We start from the raw sequence: 23622 nt of genomic DNA on the forward strand, positions 1-23622 counted from the left end.
AGGCAAGACGCTGCCGGTGTTGAAGGGAAGGGATAGGTGATGTAAATATGAAATTTGTTTGATTGCGCGGATTTGCAAGAGCTGATTCGCTGATGATCAAGCTCTTCGAGATTTGTCGTTGTTTGGCCTTGACTGGCCGCGCCTTGCGTTCTTTTGTTGAGAACGCGATTTGGGGGTATTCGTGACCGCAAAACAAATAAAAGACAAATATCAATGGAAAGGAGGAAACCAAACGCCAACCCGTCGCAACTCCTTGTCATCCCGCGTCAGACATCCACTATGATGAGGTGCCGGATCATGCACTCTAATCTTTGTCCTTCCTACTCCGCAACCATGAGGGCTCGTCGGTATTCGCGCTCCATGCCATGCTTCACGGCCTCCAGGACGTTGTCAACCGTGGCCTTGGGAGGGTACGTGGGCTCGGTGCCCTCCTGGTAGACACCAGTGCGAACCAGAATGGAATACCAAGTGTTCTCGGCTTGCTTGTTGAATTCGTTGGTTCCCCGGACGTCAGATTCGGGAGTGTCCCCAACGAAGTAGACCGTGTCAGGAGGCTGGTCGATTCCGTGGGTATCCTTCCTCCACTGTTGCAACAGACGCGTGGCGAACTGGAAAGTTCCCATCTGAGGCTTACCAAAGGCGTTCGTCTTGATTTCCTTGCCGGTGACAGCTTTAAACATGGCCTCGAGTGAGACGCGCAGAGCACCCATTCCAATGCGGGTCAAGTCGTGCGAAGTACTCCAGACAACGTCGTTGTGGGAAAAGTAGATTGGAGGACCCTCGTCAAAGGTCTCGGATCGAGTCCCAAGGCGGCCGCCCTTCGACATCAAGAGGTCGAGAATGATTTGCTGGTCCGAGGCCCAGTCGCGACTGTCGGCGAAGACGAAAATTGCTTCGATGATGGTGTTGGAAAAGTCGCGAACTCTGGAATGCTCATACTCTTCGGGGGTCAACTTGCGGAAGGGCGTCGTGTCTTCGTTGGTCTTGATGATGTCACCGGGAGTGATGACATCCTTGAATCCATAGCCCTCAGCTACGTGGCGGCACTTCTCTCCCTCGCCACCGACCACAAGGACGGTGCCGTATTTGGAGGCCATTTCCCGCATGGGGGTGTGGCCGCAAATGAATTGACCGGGAGAAACCTCAATCTCGAGTTGCTTGCTGAGCTGCAGGCACCGTTCGGCTTCAGTCTTGCCGCCACCATTCGTCACGAAAATGTAAGGCCTGTATTGGATTAGATCGAAGTCCGATAAAGTGGAGGAGACGGCTTACACTTTGATGCCGTACTCGTTCTCGCCGTTGAGCATCTTCATAGCCTCGATGGCTTCGGGGATGACTTTGCCTCCGCGGATGAGGACACCATCGATATCAAAGGCGTAGGCGTACTTGTCCGTGACTGTCGTCGCTGGTGGTGTCTCGGGAGATGATGAACGGGTCATGAGCATCTCGTTTCTGGCATGATCCATGGCAGCGGCAGTCTCGTTCGCGGAGGAGGGGGCCATTAGGTGCCTGGGAGGCACAACGACAGTTGCGCCTTGGCGACGAGAGAGGTCCTCTCTGGTAACATCGTCGGAGCTGATGCGGCGCTCCAAGCGCCTGGGAGGTTGGAGTGTTGATGCCGACATGATGGGCAAAGGGCAGGAGCGATGGTCGTAAAGTTTAGTAATCGATAACCACAAAGGCCAGCAGAGTTGATAGGGAGATGTCGAGGGGAAGGCGGTGGGAAGCTGCTGTTTATATGATGACAGCGGGCCTAGGATCCGGGCAAATGGTCTGGAGTGCGGAGAGAAAAGTGGATCGAGTGGAGCCAGATGTCTGAGCAAGAAGGATGCAGGTCCAAGAACGGGAGGTCTTGGGGATTATTATATGAGTAGAGGCATGGAGGAAGGATAGCAATGCCAGCATGTCATGCAACGTCAAGAAGCGTATTCAAGGATCCCTGTGAGTGGGCTAAACGCCTCTGGTGCGTGATTAATCCAACATGGATCTAGTCGGCACCCATGAGCACGGCTAGGCTTATCGGGCCAGAGCAGGATGATGTTGGACTGAGGCGGGAATACTGGACCCTGGTGCTGTGGCAGTGATAATTCACAGCGCGCGTAACCAGGCTGGTCCGGCATGGAAATGGCAGCAGAGCTCCTCGTGGCACACTTGGGCCGGGGGCCACGGGGCCATCCGATGGTCCAAAGGAGACGGATCGGCGCTAGCAGTCAAGGCCGTCAAGATGACGACGTTTGGCCTGGAACGAAGTTAGGTTTGGGACGCTGCGGCCCTGGTCGGTGCAGGTGCAGAGAGAGGAACAAAGTGTGCAGCCGTGGTGTTGAGCGGATCCACAATGACGTGTGCCGCTCTCGCGTAGCTCACCGCATCTGGCCGGGCTGAGCCTGGGAACGCCGACATGGGTCTTCTCCTTTACCACTCCAGCGCGCGCTGCTCTTCCAATCGAAAATGTCGCAGTAATCCTTGGACGCACCCGATTGTTTCTCGTCGGCGCTGTTTCAATTTTAGGACCGACCACTGACTGACGACTCTTGTCCAGTTCCTCGAAAGGGGCCCGTCCGGGGGGTGCCCGCCGTACCGGGGGCCCCGGGGAACCCCGCCATGTCGCCGGGCTCGCTCTACGCCTAAACACTCGTCGACTTCGATGAGAGACTCCGAAGCACCCCCCTCGCACATGATTGAGCGCCCGACAGACCTGGGGTGCAGCTGAATGCTGCGTACGAGTCGCCTGCCGAGATCGGGCCCTTGGCGCTTGGCTTCGTTGTTGTCGTCGCCATCCATCCCCCAAGGCACAGAGGGCGGCGCTTTCACATGTCGCGAAGCTGTCGTCCTGGCAAGGCCTCAGGATGCTGTGCCGTCGTCCCACCACACCAAGCAGCCTGTTGCACCTGCTGGTGCGCTGTTGACATCTTTGCAATCGCATTCGACCCACCCCTCCGCCTCGCCGTTGACGTCACGGCGTGACAGCTGCAGGTAAGCGCCGGCTCTTTATCTTCAACCTGCCTTAGATCCCACCTTCGTCAGCCGCCCACCGGACAACCGCGTTTGCCGTGTCCTGCTCCGACCAGCCGGCGGCCCTCGCCTGTTGCGAGCAGTAGTTTTGGATCCCAATCCGGATGTGCACCTTTCTTCGACGGGAGCCAGTGCGTCAAACGGCGGCTTGATCGAGACTTGTGACGTAGATCTGCCTTTGGTGCAAACCGGCCCATATTAGAAATGGGTCACTGCCACTCTAGCGACCGTTAGGCCGTTTGCGCAGTGGACTGGCGTTGCAGTCCCACCGCGGAGAGCGCGCTCCAAACAATGACGCTTTCAAGACGACAAAGATATGGAGATTGCAGAACGCGCAACCGGGTGAGGTCAGAGAGCAGTGGTGCGCGTCTCACAGCTCGATTGCTGAAATGTGACGTGCGTCATCATGTTCTCACTCTCCGGCCGAGAGGTTGGGCTCGCTCGGCCAGAAGCTGTGTCTCGTTCGACCGCCAGTTGTCCAATTCTTTGCCTCAACCCCTCAGTGCCTTGCTCTTTTCTGTCACAGTCGCCATTTTTTCCGGTTGAAAGGCGTCGTCCGCTTTGGGGACAAGGCGGGGTGATGGGACTGGCTATACGGCCCTGCCGTTTCATGCAGCCAGCATGACTGCAGACTTTGTGCGCAGCAAAGGCATCGGAGGCGCCCGTGGGGTAGTGGATGGCCTGTGTTCGTGCCAAAAGCACATGGCGGGCATTTGTCGAGCAACGCCCAGAGGAGGGGCTGGTGGCAAAAGAGCAGAGTCGAGGTTCGAGGAGGACGGGGACGACGGGCGGGCGCGCAGCTAAAAGGGTCGGCGGTTGGGGAGCGCAAATTGAAGTGGCAGCGCAGGAACAGAGAATGAGGAAGAGGGGAGGCACAGGGAAGACAACAAGACGTTCGCCTTGGACAAATTATGGAGGATGCGGATCGTGAGGCTCATCACGTGGGTCGGGTCGCGGTTGCCCTCTCAGGTGAGAAGTGGAATTGGATGTGGTCGCACAAAACGCACGACGCGCCTCTGCTCCGGATCCAATTACATTCCGCCCAGGCATGTCCACCATGAACTGGACCGGTGGACGCCTCCAACGCCATTCTGGTCCTACCAAAGGCCAAGGCGACCTGATTCATCGTCAACGACTTCACTTTGCCAAAGCGCGCACGCAAATCTACCACGGCCAGCCGAACACCCACTTGCTCGAACCCGGACCCTCGGATTTCTTTTGTTCCAGCCCTGCCAACGCATACCACACACGGACGTTGACAAAGCCTCCAAGGACCCTTCATCAACGTGAGACTGCGGTGACTTTTGCGCATCACCAAAGCCCTGCGAAGCGCTCAAGCCCGGCTCACTACAAAGCGTCCACGACTAGAAAGCTTGCTGACGTTGCTGACGATGGACATCAACGCTATGATGATGATAGAACTCGCAAAAAGGTTGAGTCTTTGGACAACTCGAGTCTTGAACTCTCCTCCGCCAGGCTCAAAGCAGAAAAGGCGCGGCTTCTCGAATCTCGCGACTGGGTTGGACTGGCGTCCTCACGTCCTCTACACTTGGCCTTTGCATCTGGTAGAGAGAAAGAAGGCATTGGCAAGAGACACAAGGTCAAACGACAGAAAAGATTCGGCCACGAGGGTAAGAGGCTCCATGCAACAACTTTGAAGCGGGCCCAGGAGAGAGAGGACGACGGCCCATATATGAGTGGGGCAATTCTGGACGACGATGACATCCGCATCAGGATTGGGACAGACGCGTTAGCAACTCAGTCGCTGGTGGACAAAAACGACTCACCTGGAAAGAATTCCCCTCCAGCCCCTTCTTCAGACGAAATGCTGTTCGATGTGGAGGCTCGTAGGGAAACACTACGGTCCCAGGACGACGTATTTCGGGGCCACACAATCGAATCACGCAGCTCAAAAGACGAACAGGCGAACGCGCAATATGTGGCCGATTATTGTGACGCAGAGCATCCTCCTCTCCACAACACTCAGCCCAATGATAGCGACGCCCCATTGGCAGGTGTTGATAGATTGTTGCAGCAACTGGAAGAAACGCCATCTCGCTTTCCACTTCAGCATGGATCTAGTTTCAACGCCGCGCATGCACTCGGGAGTGTTCATGCATCGCCCCACGAATTGGAAAGAGACAACGTCAACTATTGTAGGATGCACGATGACAATGTGACCATGCAATCTCCAGATTACGAGGCCTTGGGAACAGGCCACAACCCATGTCAAGCGTATGGCCAAGGCAGTTCGGATTCTGTCACCGTTGAGAGCATTCTGTCGCCACCATTTGTCCACCACCCCGAAGGTACATTGAGCCCGTGTGCGCTCAATGCAGAAAGATCAAGAGCAACTTTGCTGGAAGAGGACAACAACATGCGGTCAAGAGGCTCAACGGCGCAGGCCTTGTTATACGAAGCGAATGGAAATGCCGACGACGACATTGCGTGGAGGAAATTCGTTCAGGTCAACTCGGACATGGCCGACCAGCCCTTGGATATGCATCGATCCCATTGTGGAAACCAAGGAGCTCACGGCGGAATCCAAGGATCACACAACCGTGAGATTGATGAGAGCTATCATGTTCACTCGGGCGGTATACCTACTTTCACAGAGTTGGCAGCGCGTCCGATCGGCGATGGTCGCCGCATGCACAGCGGAGAGCTCGAGCATGAGTATCACCCCACAGTCAGGAACGTTGAAGGTGCAGCTGCAGGCAGTGCCGACAGGGCACGTAGCAGCAACCTGCGTCTGCAAATGCCCGTCTCAAGCGCCGTTGCCGCTGTTGCGAAGACAGGTTTTGCAGCTGCAACATCTCACCAAATGGACGGGTTCGCCAAAAATGCAACACCGCGCAGGGGAATGATCTCCGACACAGAGGATGACGCAGCAGAGACAATATGGAAGAAGTTTGTATTGGGGAGTGATCTATCTGAAGCAGAGTACGGTGAGTGCAAGTCGCCAAAAACAGCCTTAAGATCGACAGCGGCGTCAACTGGAGCCTCCCAAAACGGATCTTTCTCGTCGCTTTCTGTCCAAACCTCCCTCAGCTCTGCGCCTGCCAATGCGTTGTTTCGGTCCCCTGAAGCTTGCTTGCATAGCGCCATTGACGGACATCACGAGCGCGCGGAGAGAGCTGCAGCAAGGGAGGTGGTCGAGGACAGCACAGACCAGTCACCAATGTCAATGGCCGTCGAAGGGCCTGGAAATGCAACAGCGTCGTTAGGTGGGACCTCCCGAAACGGATCCACGCTGGATGACGCTGGAGATCCAGGCTCATCCAACGTCGACTTCCAAAGCAACCAGGCGGGGGCTAGCGACTCCATCGGACATTGGCCCGGGCATGGCATAAGGATAATGTTCAGCAAGCCCAAGCCCTTTGTAGGCTCGAAGGCTACTTCTACGACCGAATACGTCAAAGCAGGGCAAGAAAATTCGTCAACGGGCAGCGCACCTCACATCGGCCCTTTGCCTGCCCATCGAAGCCGTGAATGGAGTTTGAGCAGATACGCACGAAGCTTCAAGAAACTGACCGAAATAGAGACGGTGGAAGACTAGCTGATGTCCTTCACCACACGACTGGAGGACCATGAATTGCCATCGGCGTTCGCTGAAATTTTTTGCCGCAGTTGACTCGAGAGCCAAAGCCTAAAAAACGGTTTACCGGGGAGGAGCCAGGGCAGTTTTTTGGAAACTTTCACGGGAGCGGGCCATGGCCGGGGAAGCTCGAAATTGCAGGCCAAAAGGGCACCCTACGCGCATCGCGAAAAAACGGAGGGGCGGGGGAGAAACATTTTCTGGAGTCTGAAGTGGTTACGTACCGCGCCCAGCCAAGAGGGCCTGGACACGACGACAGGTAAGTACGGTGACATGTTGCAAGTCAGCTCGTGGACAAGGCGGTGCGACGAGGGCCCCAATTCTGCGTTGCACGCATTCGTCTCTGACGGACCGGCCGCAGGTGTGAGATGGGCAAGGCACCTGATGCAAGGCGAGAACGGCAGTAGGCAGCAAGGCAAGCAGTGGCACTGTACATGTTCAAGTACGTACCGCGAACCTATCACGGGCAGGCCTGATTATGCGGACCAGCAAAAGGCCTCAGGCCAGATGTGTCAGAAGTTATGGTCTAGAGAAGGCGGTTTCAGCTTCGACGTCGGCGCGGGGCATGGCTTGCTGGAGGGTTGTTGCTAAAGTTGAGAATTGAGTGGGCAGACCGCGACACAACGGCACTGGACCAAAGACAATGAATGCTTCCCTGGCGCAACTGTGGGGAGAAGAAGTGGTGAGTGAGAGTGGCGGTGGTGCAAGAACAGAAGCAAAACGAAACAAGGCGGCGGACCAATCACGTCGGGCGCCGTTTTGTGTCTCGTCAAAGTCGAACTACTGCCAGGCTTCCCACGTCAGGGCTCAACCTCACCTCATCAGAACCTCTCTGTTTCCGTGTCACCACGGCTCCACGCAATCAATGCACCAATCTATCAATCAATCGATCAGCAGTCAATCAATCATCATTCAATCAATCAGATTCAGGCCAGCATCGCATCGCATTGCTGCATCGCCCGCTCCAAACTCGCAATGCGTCCGCCTCCTGCTCCTCTTCCTTGCGCAAAATCAACGCCGCAACCGCAGCCGTTTCTGTTGCCTGTTACAGATGTCATCCTGGATCTGCCTTGTCTGCTTGAGGGACCCTGCCCAGCCCTGCCATGCCCTGCCAGCTGTCACTTCAGAGCTTCGGTGTGGACCCTCACTTCTCGCAGCCGTGGCCGATCAATGCGTCGCGCACTCGCTGCCCTTGGATGTCTCTGCTGTTTTTGACGCCAATTGCTCAGCGGCGCCGGGCAGCATGCGCATTAAGGTTTCGTCAAAACAGCGCGGGCAATCGATATCTTTTCGTCGACCAATTCACGACACACACACTCTGGTTGACACGTCCCAGGCGCCCTGCCCTACCCGTGTAGCTGAGCGGTCCAACCTCCGGCCACCACGCCATCCCAGCTCCTGTCGCTGTTGCATCTGCTTCTGCCACGAAGTATGCTGCTGTTGCAAGACGAGAGACCAGATACTACTATTTTGACTCATTCTGCATCTGGACTCATGACAAACTTCAACAACTGCCGCGTCCAGGGTCTGCTTTACCGTGCGGGCCGCCGTCGACTGCTTCCAATCCCAAACCCAAACCCCCCCACGAGCCGCGCCTCACCATCAGCCGCATCTGTAGCACCTGCTGGTTCTCCTACGGCAGCCAACGCAGCCGCGCCAGCGCCGGGAGACTGGGCATCGAACGGCACCATCATGGATGAGGCAGGCTGTCTTGACTAACTGATTCATCGATGACTTTCTTGTCTGCCATGACAAGCTCACCAGGAGACGACTCCGAATCCCGCCATGGACCGCCGGCAGTCTCTTTGCTTCTTTTACTGTTGCGCCTATCTCTGTCGAGCGACGACCGACCCTGTTTGTTGGTAGCAGCAGTACTGTTCGTGTGGGGCAGGCGCCCAGGCCTGTCTCCACATCCATCCACATCTGCCCATGTGTAGCACGGCAGATTGATTGTTTCGTTGGCTTTTCGTCCTTGGTTAGGGCACGCAGAGCAGAGACACTCCACCATCAGCCTAACTGACTACCCTTTCTGTAGGTACGCTCTTTGCCCTCGCGGGCACGTCTGTTCAATGCCTCTCCCACGTTCTCGCGCCCTGCCTTGTCCTGCCCTACCCGTTCGCTTTCTTCGCCCCTTGCTGCTGGCTGTTTTCCAGTTTCCACTCGGCGTCCGGTTTCAGACTCGCTGCCCTGCCTTCCTTCCTAATCATGCTCGGGTCTCTGTGTTCGGTTTTCGCGTCAGGGCTGCCTACCGCATTTGTCGGTCTGAACGGCCGAACGGCTGACTGGCTGGCCGGCCGGCCTCGATGAGCCCTGACGCTGTGCTGGCGTGGTGGTCGAAGCAGGCCCGCATGTCTGTTGGTACTCATGCGACGATTGTGTGTATCGATGGCGTCCGAGAGGCGGATGCTGACATTGTTGAGGGCTTACGGCACATCTTGAGGCAAGATGTCTTGGTGAGGAGGAGCGAGCCTTGCGCTGGTCCGCCAATGGCTACGCCAGTCTGCTGCCACAGAAAGAGGTATGTATGTTGGCCAGGAGGCAGGACGTCTTGGGCGCTGCCAGGGAAAGCAAGCGTACGGGACTTTGGAGCAGCCTGGATTCGATCTCTCCCACGGTGGGTGTCAAAAGAATCGAAACACAGCACTGCGGCTGCATCTACGGAGCTGTCGTCTGCCATAACAGAAGCGCTTAGGGGACCGTCGTTCGTTACAGCAGCTACCCACTTCTTTCGACACCCATTGTCCCTTCGTTGCACTTCTCTTACACCTCCTCCTGCACGGCCGCGCATCTCCACTCTAAACGTCCTATGCCCCCAATCCTAATCCAGCACCACGTCGGCCACAGGCACACGACCGGCCACCCTCACGCCTGCGTGTCTGGCGTGTCTGGCCCATCTCTCTGTCCGCCTGTCTAGCCCTCAAGGCATCCCAACCCGCTGCACTCACCCCCTTCCTCCACATGCACAAGTAAGAAACACACGGCACGTAGGTACATGTAACGGCGCACCACACCCGCCACTCCACCGCCACCGCCAACGCCACAGCAACACCAAAGCCCTCGAGCCTAAACGGCGGTGTCAGGAACAGGCAAGGCAGGCAGCCACTTGCCTGATACAGCCAGATAGCCCTAACGCCGCCGCCGCCTCCGCCGCCGCCGCCCCCTGACTGATTGACACAATTAAGCACGTTGGCCAGTTGCCAATGGCATTGGCAGCGTTGTTTGTGGTGGCGCTGGTGGCGTTGTTGAGAGAGAAGAAGGAGGAGGGGGGTGGATTAGTTGGTGGGGGGGGGGGGGGGAGGGGACAAGAGGGCGGTGATGCGCGGAGAGGAGGGATGTTGCTGGATTAGCCAACTTATTCACATACCTTAGAAAGCGGACTTGCAGCAGCAGCAGCAGCAGCAGAAACAGATCCATTGCAACACAAGCAAGTCTCGAAGTCTCGAAGCCACTGCACCAAACCCCTCCAGAGCCCTGTGCCATAGGTTGCTTTCCCTTTCTCCGTCCTTGGGAGTGTCTGATGAGACGCATGGGGAAGCAGGTCTACCTTCGACCTCCTTCTGTTCTGGCAAAGGGGGCAAAATAGGAGAAAAGACAGTCGCCATAGCATCAGTGTCAAATAGCAGCGCACTGTACAACGCGAGACGACAGACGTCTTTTTGTTCCCTGTTTCAGGCAAGCAAAGCACCTCAGACAGGCGGCCTCCATCGGAAACAAAAAAAAGCCTGGTACGGTAGTTGATGATTCAGAAGTCCGCGACTACAGACTGACTGACTGACTGACTGACTGACTGACTGAATGACAGGCAGATGAGCACACCAACGCGACACCCCAAACTAGCCAGCCAGGTATCCATCCTTCCACCGAATGCTCCTGACATGCAGCTCATTTGCTCACTCACCCACTCGCCCAACCTTCCCTCTTCCCTTGCCCAACTCTCCCACGCCACGCCACGCCACGCCACGCCACGCCACGCCACACAGCTAATTCTCACGCCAGTCAGTCAGTCAGCCAGCCAGTCAGTGAGTGAAACAACGATGCCGAAAGCCGGCGCGCGCAGCAGTGGCACTGGCAGTGGCGCACGCATGGAACAGCCAACCCAACAGCAACAGCAGCAGCGGCGGCGGCGGCGGCAGCAATGCACATCGCGGTGCCTCAATGCTCAAGGGCCACATACAGACGGACGGACGGACGGACAGATGCGACGAGATGCTTGGCTCGTGCCATGGCACGACGACGACGACGGACGGATGAAAGGAACCAGGCGCTGTGTCTGTCGTTCTCTCGATTCACGCTGCGGCTGCAGCAGCGACTGTTGGCAAGGAGGGAGGGCTGCACATGCTCGCAAGCATGCCTGCATGCATGCAAGCAACTACCCGCAGGCGCAGACACTTCCATTCTCGTGCTGAGTGGACAATTGGGAGTCCAAGAAATCGCAGAATGGACGGGTGGACAACCCAGCGAACGGGGGGCCAGTCGGACGAAGCCGACAAGGTGGGATGGCGTGGTGCAGTGTGGGGTGGGTCAGGTGTGTGGGGTGGTAGCAGCAGCAGTAGCAGCAGCAGACAGACAGGCAGGCAGGCAGATAGGGCCAAAAGCAGGGCTGGACTGATCACAGCTACGTTTGCGGTGAGCGGTATCCAGAAGACGGGGGAAACGGGGGCCACGGGGTTAGAGGGTTAGGGCAAATTATGGGTAAGGCAGGTAAGTAGGTACCGAGTAATCGGCCGCACTGTACGTACTCTTGGGCGCCGAGAAGACGAGGCAAGGCAAGGCAAGACAGAGCGACAGAGAGCCGAGAGGCGAACGTGAGGTGAGGTCAGAGTGCATGGCATGCAGGGCGAGCCAGAAGGACGACAGACGTCGGGTCGTTGCTTGCTTGCTTGCTAGTCGTCTTTGCGGGGCAACAACATCAGCAGCAGGGAGCAAGCAGAATAGCTCGCTAGTTGGTTACCTAGCTAGCTTCAGTGGTAATAGTAGTAGCAGGTTGGTCCAGTTTAGGCAAGCCGGCGATGCATGTGCCCGTCTCTGCCGGTTCGGGTTTGCACGGCTTCTATGTTGCCGACAGACTGACAGTCGTGATGGTCTGCTGTGCTTCGTGCTTGGCTGCGAAGACATGTAGCGAGGGCGCGTGGGGTCCAGTCTGGCTTCCTCCCATGATCGAAGCGAACAAGAAGGATGCTTGGCGTTGGATGTTGGAAGAAAATGTAGGTAGGGAGGGACCGGTAATGTCGGTGGGTCAGAAAATCCCGAGGGAAGCATGGCGCGAGTGGGCGGGCAGGGCTGATTGCTTTGCTTCTTGCTCGACTGATGCTACCTACCAGTGCCATGGCAGCGCAGGGGCTGGGGTGCATTCGCTTGGCTGGCTGGATACCAGACAGACGGGAGGGGGCTGATGATGATGGGATGCTGCGTCGTGATAGGGCAGGTGAGGAAGCTCGTGGGCAACCAGGGCCTAGAGTTGGTCGGCATGATGCTGCTGCTGCTGCTCCTCTGCTGACGGACCAGACTATCGACAACTGTGAGATGAATTGCGCACGCGGGGCTATCACGATCCGTCGAGATTGAATGTCGTATCCGTGTTGGGTTCGCTCGCTCACGATTGCTGGATGGGGGGCAGACAAGCACAAGGCGGGAGGTTGGTCGGCGGATGGTGGCTCTCGCTCGCACTGCTCCGCTCTATACGACCAATCCAAACGGCCGATTGATTGATGCATGTCCCCGCTGGCTTCCAAGCTCTTTGGGTTTCTCCGGTTGTGAAAAGAGTGCTTCTGCCTGCTTGGTGCTCGTCGTCTCTTCCCCGCCGCCGCGCAACGCTGGAGGCCTGTCCAACCAACCAACCGGACCTAACTTGCGTGGAGATGCAGCTGCGCACTGCACGCTGCGGTATGCAGCAGTGCGGCTCTTTTCGGAGCAGCCCTGTGCAACCGGCAGGCATTTCTCGGTTTGGAAAACAATCAAAGCAGCAGAGAGGAATAATCAGAAGCCACCTGACTCACTGGGGTGGATGCGACGGCCTTGAGGCGCCCCTCATCCGCAGCGGGCCAACCGTTGCCAACGGTTGCGCCGCAGAATGACGGGAACGGAGATGGCGGTGCAAGGTCGCATCGATTTTTAGGGGGCGAACAAGAGGAGGGGGGTGGGAGCTGGTTGCTAAGCATCTTGGCCTTCGGCTCTTTTACCGCAAGGCTTTGGCTGCCCGGGGATGCAGTATCAGAGGAGGTGCGTTGGGGGCGCTGGCTGCCCGCTCAGCACGTCTCGTCCTGTCACTCTTTGACCTGTGTTTCTTCTCCTTGTCACGATGATAGGGGGCGTTGAATCGGACGGGATGCAAAGCCACAGCCATGGCCACAGCGAACAGTGCACGCGCCGCTAGTCAGCGACATCGGCCGCCCAATGGAATTTTTTTCGCTTTCGGTGCTCTTTTGGGCAGTTTTGGTGTGCCTGTGTGCGCGGCGCAGCTCGAACGAGACGAAGATCAAACCGCACATCGCAAGCCCTGAAGATCATGGAAGATTGAGCGCCAACGACATGTCCTTCAGAATGATGATGAAGGTCTTCCATGACTACTGTGCGAGGCACTGCTCGGGTCCAGCGCGGTGGTAGCGATGGAACCTTTGCTTTTGTTGGTCGTCTTTAGAGTGGGGTTGCAATTGCGCCCCTCGTCGCCTTGTCCTGCAAGTCATGAAGCTGCGCAGCTGCAGCTGGCGCCCGTGCGACGTTTTGGGGAACCCGCCTTGTCGAGAACCAAGTTGGTCAGGAGGAGCACGGTGGGCGGGTAGAAGAGCCAACGTGGTGCCACGGCGGGTGGAGGGCAATGGCATGGCTGCTTTGTTTTTCCTCTCGGCTCGTCTGAGAGCGTAGCTTGGTCCATGACGCACAACAAAGCAGCGGCGCCATTGGGCGGCTTCCCATGTTGCTTCGTGACCGACGCTTTGAGTCACGAGATAACAACGCACACCGCTTCGTCAACGGTCACGGTGAGCTGGTGACAGCAGGCCAGACTGGGCTGGGGTGGAAGGAAGGAATGTCGGATTCGTCGGACGAGTCAAGATTTTTCCCTCGTTCGCGTCTCTGTTCGACTTGGGCCTCGTTTCGCGGCGGGCCAGTGCGGCGGCAGGGCTACGCGCTGCGCTCTCTATGTGGGGATTGCGGCGCTGCAGCGTTAATTGGAGAGATCCAGGGGGGCTTCTCGAAGACGGGCGAAGGAATCTTGCGCGAGGTAACGCAGCCTCGTGCTCGCCGAGCGACGACGCTTCGGCACGCTTCCTTTTGGCCCCCCCAAGGGGAGTGTTTCGCGTGTCGTGCTGGGGGGGCCTGCCCTGCGGCTGCCGGGCTGGCGGGCAGTCGAGGGCATTCCATGCAGAGGCTTCCCCCTGGGCGATCCACGAGCCTAACCACAGCGGCGGCAACTCGTCGTTGTTTCGACAACTAGCGGGCGCCACGTGTGTGCATGAGGACAAAGTCAAGCCAAGGCAGCAGTCGAGGGCTATCCGCTGGCCGCCGGAATCCTGACAGAGAGGGAGCGAGGTGAGTGAGTGAGTGACTGCATGTTGACGGCCGGATGCGGCGGCGAGACGATGGGAGAGGGCTGTAGCGAGCCCAGGGCAGCCGAGGGAGGAGTGGGAGCAGGCCGGGGGTGCTGAGCTGAGGCACTGGCAGGGCAGGCAGCGAGGGGAGGGCAGCAGGGCAGGCGGGCAGCAGGGCAGCAGGGCAGCAGGGCAGCAGGGCAGGCGGGCAGCAGGGCAGCAGGGCAGCAGGGCGGGGCAGTAAAACTTGCGGCATGCCCGGCGGGCAGAACAACACACACACACCACGGCGACGGGCATTGCGCTGCAACATGACGTGCGCGGGCGGTGCAATTTGCCTCGAGCCCAAGCCGTTTGAAACGAACGCGCTAGGGTTGCCGCTCAGAGCGTTTCCCCATTTCCGGCCCGCTCGGGCTCAGGCTCAGCATCTTCAGGGAGGGAGTCTGCAATCTCTGCGACACTGACACTTGCGGAGAGCGAGCGATCCGCAGGGATCCCACCGTCGCCCTTGTGCCAGTCCCGTCTTCCTTTAATCCATCCCCAACTCGTCTATCCCTTCGCCGCCGGCTTTTTCATTCCCTTCCTCGGACTCCATCTCTGCTCTGCTGCCAACGCGCCCTCGCTACGCTACACCACACTACGCCCGACCTCACCGCACCCTCCCTCTCCACCACACCTCGCCGTCGTCATCCCACCATCGCACGCCGCGCCCTGCCTGCTTCTCCTGCCGTACCCTGCCTCCCCTACCGCTGCGTACGTCCTGTCCTGTCCTGTCCTGGCCCCCCGGCTCTCGCCTCAGCTTCGTTGCCCGCGCGTCGCGCGTGGAGAGCTCATGCACGCTTACCGCATCTGACCCAAGCTGCAGGCCCCAAAAACGCAAGCTCCCTCGCACTGGAGCACCACCCCGAATTCGACCCCATCCGTATCCAGCTGACCTGCCGCATCACTGCCTGTTCGCGCTCGATGCGCATTTCTCAATATGCGGTAAACACGACAGCCATACGCGCCTTCACCACCGACTCGCAGACCAGCTGGCTCGGTCGCACGACCATCATCTTCTCTCATCCATCCTCGCCCACCCGCAACTCTTCTAATATCATGCTGGCCCGTCCCCTTCGCCAGTAGGCCCTCTCATCGCCATCCCTCAGCATGATCTCCTCACCACTCCCTTCGCCTTACGACTCTCCAGACCACAATGGAGTCGCCCGTCCTCGGTTACCAACACCAAAGAGCTCCTTCTATCGATTCACCTCACATACTGGATACACCTTGCCGCTCTCAATTCCTTCCTCGTCCTTCACCAGCTACCCTTCGTCGCGCAACTCGCCCACCTCGGCGCCTTCGCTGGTCGACACAAACTCGGCCTCGACCACCCCCGAGAGCCTCCAACCCGTGCGCTATCCTGCGTCCTTTCCGAGCGCCCCATTCTCCCTCCCCGAATCGGCCATGTCACACTCGCCTCCGCCAACCTCTTCCCCAACCGCAATGGGTGAGGCCGTCGCCATCAGCAAGAGTCCAGGTCTGATACGCCGCATTTCGAGAGGTGCCCACACCCGCCTCACCCGCCAACGCGGCAATGGCGCGAACACCAGACGAGACCACAGCGCCGGCCCTGTCATCATGCGCCGGAGAAGCGACAGCAGAGTGGCCAACAATGATCCCAGGGAGACGTCGGCGTGGGACGTCTCCGATTACGACCTCGACCCCGAGAACGAGGAGGCCATTGAAGACTCGGTCGAACCCACCATCTCCCACGAAAGCATCGTCAATGCGTTGGGCATCGCTGCCGCCGGCCGGTCCAGTGGCGCTCCTACGCCCGAGGGTGCCGTGGCTCCAATTCGCAATTCCATCCTCGAGGGCGGCACATTCCTGACCAAGGTGACCAAAAAGAAGAGGCACAACATGAAGTTCCGCCTCGACTTTGAGTCGGCCAAAGTCACTTGGGATCCTTCGCGGCCGTCCAAAACCTTTTACATTGATGATGTGCGCGAAATTCGCATTGGTGCGGAAGCAAAGAACTACCGCGAGGAGTTCCAGATTTCGTCTGATGTCGAAGATCGCTGGTTTACCATCATCTACTCGGACCCCGACTCTACAAAAGGGCGGTCCATCAAAACTATGCACTTGATCGCGCCCAACAATTTTCTCTTCCAGCTGTGGACGAGCACCTTGGAGACGGTCTCCAGGAGCAGAATCGAAATGATGGCAGGCCTCGCTGGAACAGGCGAAAAGACTGCCAGAGCTCTCTGGCGGAGAAACTTTGACAAGCACTTCAAGGGAGTGGAGCACACGGAAGACGATGAGAAGCTCGATTTTCCCAACACGGTCAAGCTTTGCCGGAGCCTGCAAATCAACAGCTCCGAGTCCGCCTTGAAGGCCCAGTTCGACAAGGCTGGCGAGCAGTCGGGGTACCTCCGATTCAACCAATTCCTGGCCTTCGTTCGGCGACTGAAGGAGCGCCGCGAACTGAGACCAATTTACGAGTCGACCAAAGGTACCGGCAACGAATTGGACATTAGCAGCTTCTTCAAATTCCTCCAGGAAAAGCAAGGTGTCAATGTTGCCGCCGATCTCGATTACTGGGTTAGCGTGTTTGAAAAGTTCGCACGGAAACCTCGAGCAAACAGTTCGGCGTCTTCTCCTGCAGCCGACGTCGCCGTTTCCACCATGACATTTCAGGGGTTTCAGGCATTCTTGACCTCCCCTGCAAACCATGTCCTGACTCCCGGGAGGACGGACCTGAGCCTTGATCGCCCGCTCAACGAGTACTTCATCTCCAGTTCTCACAACACCTATCTTCTCGGACGACAGGTTGCCGGCCACTCCAGCACCGAAGCGTACATCATTGCTCTTCAGAAGGGATGCCGATGTATCGAAATTGACTGCTGGGATGGCAGCGACGGCCGCCCCATTGTCGTTCATGGCCGAACTCTCACCACGAGCGTTCTATTTGCCGATTGCATATCGGTCATCCACAAGTACGCGTTCGTGTCTTCGCCTTACCCCCTGATCATCTCTCTCGAGGTGCACTGCAGCCCGGACCAGCAGACGGCCATGACCGAGATCATGAAGAACCAATTCGGAGACGCGCTGCTTTTGGAGCCTCTGGACAAGACCATGACTCTTCCCTCCCCCGAAGATCTCAAACACCGCATCTTGATCAAGGTCAAGGCTTCAGAAGAAGAGGAAAGGATCCACCCCAAGGACGATGCAAGCTCTGCGCGCAGTCGCGCCCGCAGTCTCAGCTCCCCCTTTTCCAAGCCCATTATCATCGACAACAACACGATTCCGGAGTCGCCTGTTCTCTCGAGCCCGCCGTCCATGACCCCACCTGACCGTGCGAGCACCTTTTGGACCACTCCGAGGACGTCGGTCACGTCGACCGGGGTGAGTATTCACAGCTCGGCAGACGACAGCGACAGCCCGCCGACAACCATTGCCGAAAAGAAGTCGAAGAGAAAAAAGACGAGCAAGATCATTCGGGTACTTGGAGACCTTGGCGTTTACACTCGAGGCATCAAGTATTCGGACTTTAGGTTGCCCGAAGCCAAGACCTACAACCACATCTACTCGTTCGCCGAGCGCACCTTTGATAGCCTCTGCAACAAGGACTCCAACTGCAAGGAATTGCTCGAAGAGCATAACATGCGCTATCTCATGCGCGTGTACCCTTCAGGCTACCGGATCAACTCTTCCAACTTTGACCCAATCAAATTTTGGCGACGCGGAGTGCAGATGGCCGCATTGAACTGGCAGACGTATGACCTCGGCCAACAAATCAACGATGCCATGTTCGCTGCAGGTCTTGACAGAACCGGTTATGTCCTCAAGCCACAGGAGCTACGCGAACCGAGGAACCGGGAACCCAACGGGCATGACAAGTCGAAGCGTAAGCAAAAGAAGCTGGTCAAGTTCTCAGTCGACATCATTTCGGCACAGCAGCTGCCCCGCCCTAGCGGCATGCGTCCCGATGCTTCCATCAACCCGTACGTCGAGTTTGAAATGTACAGCGCAAACGACAAGGCACGGGGCGCCGCCATTGGCGAGGGCGGAACGGACGCGTCAGCGCGGAACGGCGTCTCCGGAATTGGGGTCCCACTTCGCAAACGTACCCAGATCATCGAGGGCAACGGCTACGACCCCAACTTCAACGCGCCCCTCTCCATGACCCTCGAAACACGATTTCCGGACTTGGTTTTTGTTCGGTGGACCGTCTGGAACTCGGCCGACGGCAAGACCATGAGCTCGAGCAATGTGCCGCTAGCAACGTTTACGGCCAAGCTCAGCAGCCTTGAGCAAGGCTATCGTCATATTCCCCTCTACAACTCCAACGGGGACCAGTACATGTTCTCGACGTTGTTTTGCAAAATCAGAAAAGAAGACCACGTCAGCATCGAGCAGAACATGCAGCTGCCACACCACTACGCGAGCACTGCGAGCATCAAGGAGATTCCGACCCCTGCCAGCACCTCGGAGCCTCCCAGTCCTCCCCTGGAAGCTGTTCGCACGGGCAAAGGCGACTTTTTCAAACGCGTTTTTAGCCGGACGCCGTCTGAGCGCAAGCGCAAAGACCGCGAGTCGCGCGACGCCTATGGAGACATGGCAGGATCTTTCAGCCGCAGTTCGACCATGGAGTCTTCGACATCTTTCAAGTGATCATGGTCTACCCGTGAATCATCAGCAGACGCACGCTCCCGGGTCGCCGCCTGATGAAAACCCACAAGCCGAGCTTCCTTCAGAGCACCACCGCGGGCCTAGCGTCATGACCACCACGACCGATAAAAGTTCATCTTCCCTGTTGATACTCGATTGGGTTGACCATTGGCGCACCGCATTGTCGCCAACATCAGACGTCTCGACTTTGGGGAACATCAGAAACGCATTGGAAAGGAAACACCACGGGGTCTCTGTTGAAACAACCGAGTATTTCGTTCGCATTACTTGAATCGCACGTAGTGACAGGGGTCTGTTACACCATTTTGTCTTGCGTCGTTGTAGTTCCCATTGTCACGTCAGAAAGAGACTTGAAAGAGACCCCGATTCGTTGCTACGTACCTCACACTTTAGTTTCGATTATACCCCCAAGTTTTCTTTTTCCTTGTTTTCTGGATTTCTGGGAACGGCGCAAACATTCATCAGAAGGAGCGTTCATTGGAGTACACCATGTGTTATTTGGCTTCGATCCCCTTGTGTTATAGATTTGGTTCACCGTATTCTTTTGGTGTTTTTGCCTTGGCCTCTCGAGCATCAGGACCCAATGGTCCTTGTTTTTTATATTGGCAAGAGCCTGGATAGCCGCCCACACCCACCTCCTTTCTTTCGCTCAAGGTTGACATATCGGCGCTGCTGCATCACAAAAGTCATTCTGTCGTTTCCAAAATATCACCACAGGGGGCTCTCCGCCATCCTATCACGGCCGCACTGCATGAAAAACAAGTCATACCTCCATCCGCACGTCTTTCTTTACGTCACGCTGGATGGAATTCGTTCGCTTCTTCATCAGACATTCGCTTCAAGTCCCGAGAGGCCAAAGGCATGTTGTTGCATTACTTGGAACGGGGTTCATTCTTCCACCCTCAGTACAGCATTTCGGAATTGTGTTTTATTCTTTCCATCTTGGTCGAGTCAGCCGCTTGATGGGGCATTGGGTGGAGCAACCGTTTCAGTGTCCTTTGGCATGGAAAGGCTTCCGATTGTTGAGGTTTCGTTGTCCTTTCGATCTTGTCTTTCTTATACCCCCGGCCGTTGAATTTGCTCTTGCAGGGGTGTTGCCGCTGTAGCAGCATCGCACAAATGCTTCCTGTGATGAGCAAGGTTGGAACTGGACTGGAAATTTCAGAACGAAACGAGTCCCGTGGGGGTTCTCATTTTTTCCCCCTTGTTTTCTCTCTTCATATCCATACTTATTTCGGATCTTTTTTCTTTCTTCTTACCTCACCCACTGGACGTGTGTGTGTGTGTGTGTGTGGCTCTCCTATCTCATATTTTGATTGTGTCCATGTTTTGGTTTGTCGCCTGTGGAGAGATTGTGACGTCATAGCTCCAGGCGAAAGAGATTTTCCTTTTTTCCATGTCGATAGGCCTTGATTTGCCCTCGGTTGGAACCTTGGAGGAGGCCAGGGGATTGGCAGGGGGAGAGACGAGCAGAGCCGGCCAGGGTAAACAGCTGCAGCAGCGCGTGTCTCTCGGCTGGTTGCTCGGCGGACGGACTGATTTGCAGGGGAAGGGGAAGAAGGGGCATGACGATGACACAGAAGGAAGATAGGACAGACACGACAGGAGGCGATTTTCCTTTGCGCGCAATTGTGATTGGCGGGCTGGACCGGCTACATAGGAATTGTTACCGCAAAGGGAAGGTTTTCTGTTGGAATCTCAATCGCAATCGAAAGCTGTACAGCACGCATATCCCCATCATCATCATCATCCACTGAAGCGTCGTCGTCCCACTCGCACGTCACGGGGGCCTGCGTTGGGGTACCGTAGCGCTGCGAAGCTACTGCTGATCCTTTTGGTTTCGCATTTCGAACCAAGACAACTTGACCAACCGAGCAAGCGACGATCAATTTGCCCCTCCATCGCGCGCGCCCGCCCCCCACGTCCTTCGTTCTCCTCGTCTTCTTCTTCTGCCCTACCACTGGGAGCACATCCATCTCGTCCTACCACGTCCACCCATGTGCCCCGGCTCCTAGAGAGACGATCTCGCGCGTGCGGTGTGAGGACGTGACGTTGGCCTTGCTTGGACCCGCCCATCTTGCCCTTCCCCGGTGAAGGAAGACGGTCAAGCCAGGGAGGGAGGGCAGGCGTCTGAAGACGATGTTCCCTTTGCATTCTTTCTTCACGCCGTGGGCTGCGCTGATCGCGTTGATGGAATGGTAGCTGCTCTGCTCTGCCCTGTGGGCGTGCCCGCGCTCTCGTACGTCGCCTTGTTTGCCGTGAGCTCCGATTCGCTCGCCCGCCAGCCACGGAGCTGTCTGCCGGTGCACACCCTCAGGTCCGTCACTCGCCACCCACACGTCGGATGGTCAATCTTGATGTCTGAGGGTGGTACCAGTAGTGGCTGTTGCGAGGGCCACACAGGCAGGCACGCGCGAGCAGGCAGGCTGTCGTCGGGCAGTCTGTCTGTCTGTCTGTCTGTCTGTCTGTCTGTCTGTCTGTCTGTCTGCCAGACAATGCTTGGTTCCTGCGTTGTGGTGCCACCAACGACGCTGTGTGTCCAACCAACCTCATCATGACCGCGGCGCCGCTTCTCATCTCATCTCATCTCACTCATCGCCCACGACGTGCAGCGGGCGAACTGGATCGCATGATGGCGAGAAGCGAGCGGGGTGCGCGAAAGGTCAGGCCATTGGGATCGTCATCGTCATCATCACCATCATCGGCAGCATCAACGGCGTCGTCGTGGCCTGCCTTGATTTTCTGGCCTTCGCTTCGTTCCCCGCCGCCATACTCCAGGTCTAACAACTCATCGCCCCCGCGACCCTCCTGACTACTGACTGACTGGCACAACATGCACCCCAAGGGCTCCACTCTGCTGCTGCTGCTGCTGCTGCTGCTGCTTCCTTCCAGTACAAGTAGTGCGCGACACGGCACCTCAACAGACAAGCGCGCCAAGGCGCCGGTCATGTCGCCCTGTGTCGGTGCTACTGCTGCGCGATGATGCGTAGCGTCGACCGTGCTCTTTGCGCTCGCTCTACAACTTTGACGGCATGTCTTGCGAACAAGGTGGGAGTGCCTTACTTGGTTGATGCTTAGTGCGTGCATGCCCTCCTAGCCAGTACCCATCTACAGAGCCTACACACATGGCGGTAACTACTGCAGTACCTAGGCTTCGAAGATGATGGGCGATGACGACGACGCACAATGGATGCAATGCCAACAACCGCATACCTCAGATGCCGCGGCTGCAGGTCCTGAAACACGGGGCAAAGGTAAGCAAGCAAGCAAGCACGGAGAGCTGCTGCTGCGCGCTGCGTTGTCATTGTCATTGTCGTCGTCGTCGTCGTTGTTGTCAAATGGTTTTTTTGTTTTTTGTTGTGGTTTCACTGTGGCGCAGCACCGAAGAAGCACACCGTCTCCTGCCAATCGTATGCCAATGTTGTCCCAAGCCTTGTGACTCTTCTTCTACACCGGCACGGATGATGCGATGGCCGGGTGCGAGGCCATGTGGTTTTGGCCGGCGCCTCGGCAGGTTGAACTTGGTATGGTAGGTATCCGATGTATGTAGGGAGAATGTGGATGAGTTTTGGTACCTACCGGCACATGCCTGCGGGCAGCCTCGTTGACCAAGCGTACAGCGAGCTAAGCATCACCTCTCTCTCTCTCTCTCTCTCTCTCTCTCTCTCCCTCTCCCGCACAAGGCATACAGACAAATGCTCAAAGTCTTTCAGTCCTTTTGGTCGTGTAGCAATAAGTAGGTACCTTGGTCTTGGTGTGCCTGGGCGGGCTTACCCCTCCACACCGTCCCTCCCCCCTCCCGACGCTGCTTACCACAAACAGCTAGCCTCCCAGCGGCGGGCCAAGGAGGGAGCCGAAGCCGAGACGCCACAGCCGCCTGCCCTTCTAACCACCAACACGCTCCCACGCCCCCCCCCCCCCCCACCCACCCGCCTGCCCGCCCCTCTTTCCATCCCATCCCGCCAACCAAACTGCCGCCTCGTCTTGGGCTTTTCGTATGCCATCTGATTGCGCTAGCCAGTGTGCCAGCGAGCAAGAATGCGATCAACAGCTCTTCGTTTCCCTTCGCTTCTTCGCTTCGCTCCCCCTGCGCCATTATTTTGCCCGCCCGCCCGCCCGCCTGCCCGTCCGTCCGTCCGTTCGCTGGCGTCGCATCGTCCTTTTCTTTGCCCTCCCCGAGCGCTCCGAGCTGTGAGCGAGCGAAGAAGGGCATCCATTCCGCCGCCAAGCAAGGGAGCGAGAGGGGCGGGCGCTCGCTCGCTCGCTCGTTTTGCCCTGCCCCGGCAAAGCCGAGATGAAGGGACTACATGCGGAATACCGTAGCGCATATTAGCTGACTGCTGCTGAAATAAGCGACGACGACGACGACGACGACGGGGCGAAGCGCGTTGCGCAAGGCTGGTCGACGTTTTGTTTGATCTTGCGTGCCGAGTTCGATTGGTGTCATCGGACGGCAGCTGCGACTGGCAATCCGAACGCGATGCCTGGCTGGTTGCCGGGCTGGCGCTACGGTGAGCTGTCAAGCGACACCCTTTCTTTTTGCTTTCGTTCTGGGTATTGTGCTCTCGTCTTGCTCATTTGTTCGCGCTCCGCTACTTCGCAACCCATGCCCCGTCCGCCCGTCTCTCGTTGCCCGGCCATATTTTTCCTTCACACACTAGTCACTCATTCAGCCCGATTGAAGTGTAGATTCGGCGCTTTTGGGTCGCGGGTGCGGCGTTCGCTGACGTTGCGCGCCGCTGTCTCGTGCGCACCGCTGTCGTTGTGTTGTTGGCCCTGGTCCTCGGATTCGGATTTGACTTTTACGGCCTC

At 57.4% G+C, this 23622-nt stretch overlaps 7 protein-coding genes across 7 annotated transcripts; 4 read left to right on the forward strand and 3 right to left on the reverse strand.

Annotated features, from left to right (window-relative positions):
* Window positions 1-41: 41 nt before the first annotated feature.
* On the reverse strand, window positions 42-1914 carry J3D65DRAFT_132473 (HAD superfamily hydrolase-like protein). Its single transcript, XM_066793907.1, has 2 exons — window positions 1273-1914; window positions 42-1224 (listed from the first exon to the last, which is right to left on the reverse strand). The coding sequence occupies exons 1-2, from the start codon at window positions 1623-1625 to the stop codon at window positions 321-323; spliced, it is 1257 nt and encodes a 418-aa protein (XP_066650752.1). The 5' UTR covers window positions 1626-1914; the 3' UTR covers window positions 42-320.
* J3D65DRAFT_132458 (uncharacterized protein) lies at window positions 1915-3171 on the reverse strand. The gene has a single exon (XM_066793906.1). The coding sequence runs from the start codon at window positions 2921-2923 to the stop codon at window positions 2204-2206; it is 720 nt and encodes a 239-aa protein (XP_066650753.1). The 5' UTR covers window positions 2924-3171; the 3' UTR covers window positions 1915-2203.
* Window positions 3172-3951: 780 nt separating this feature from the next.
* Window positions 3952-4959, forward strand: J3D65DRAFT_639180 (uncharacterized protein). The gene is made up of 2 exons (XM_066801688.1): window positions 3952-4743; window positions 4800-4959. Exons 1-2 carry the CDS (start codon window positions 4061-4063, stop codon window positions 4861-4863), a joined length of 747 nt encoding a protein of 248 aa, XP_066650754.1. The 5' UTR covers window positions 3952-4060; the 3' UTR covers window positions 4864-4959.
* A 1902-nt stretch (window positions 4960-6861) lies between these two features.
* On the forward strand, window positions 6862-8148 carry J3D65DRAFT_132549 (uncharacterized protein). The gene is made up of 2 exons (XM_066793908.1): window positions 6862-6869; window positions 6972-8148. Exon 2 carries the CDS (start codon window positions 7254-7256, stop codon window positions 8082-8084), a length of 831 nt encoding a protein of 276 aa, XP_066650755.1. The 5' UTR covers window positions 6862-6869; window positions 6972-7253; the 3' UTR covers window positions 8085-8148.
* A 5193-nt stretch (window positions 8149-13341) lies between these two features.
* J3D65DRAFT_687183 (uncharacterized protein) lies at window positions 13342-14436 on the reverse strand (the record flags this gene model as incomplete). The annotated part of the gene is made up of 1 exon (XM_066803840.1): window positions 13342-14436. The coding sequence occupies one exon, from the start codon at window positions 14434-14436 to the stop codon at window positions 13576-13578; it is 861 nt and encodes a 286-aa protein (XP_066650756.1). The 3' UTR covers window positions 13342-13575.
* A 160-nt stretch (window positions 14437-14596) lies between these two features.
* J3D65DRAFT_653643 (uncharacterized protein) lies at window positions 14597-15483 on the forward strand (the record flags this gene model as incomplete). The annotated part of the gene is made up of 2 exons (XM_066802470.1): window positions 14597-14889; window positions 15002-15483. Coding segments are annotated over 2 exons (522 nt in total), but the record flags the coding sequence as incomplete, so codon positions are not given.
* J3D65DRAFT_560698 (uncharacterized protein) lies at window positions 15286-18792 on the forward strand (the record flags this gene model as incomplete). Its single annotated transcript, XM_066797478.1, has 1 exon — window positions 15286-18792. One exon carries the CDS (start codon window positions 15286-15288, stop codon window positions 18790-18792), a length of 3507 nt encoding a protein of 1168 aa, XP_066650758.1.
* Between the last annotated feature and the right edge of the window lie 4830 nt (window positions 18793-23622).

Source organism: Phyllosticta citribraziliensis (assembly GCF_038025025.1).
Source record: "Phyllosticta citribraziliensis strain CPC 17464 chromosome Unknown J3D65scaffold_13, whole genome shotgun sequence".
In the NCBI taxonomy this organism is placed as follows: Eukaryota; Fungi; Ascomycota; class Dothideomycetes; order Botryosphaeriales; family Phyllostictaceae; genus Phyllosticta; species Phyllosticta citribraziliensis.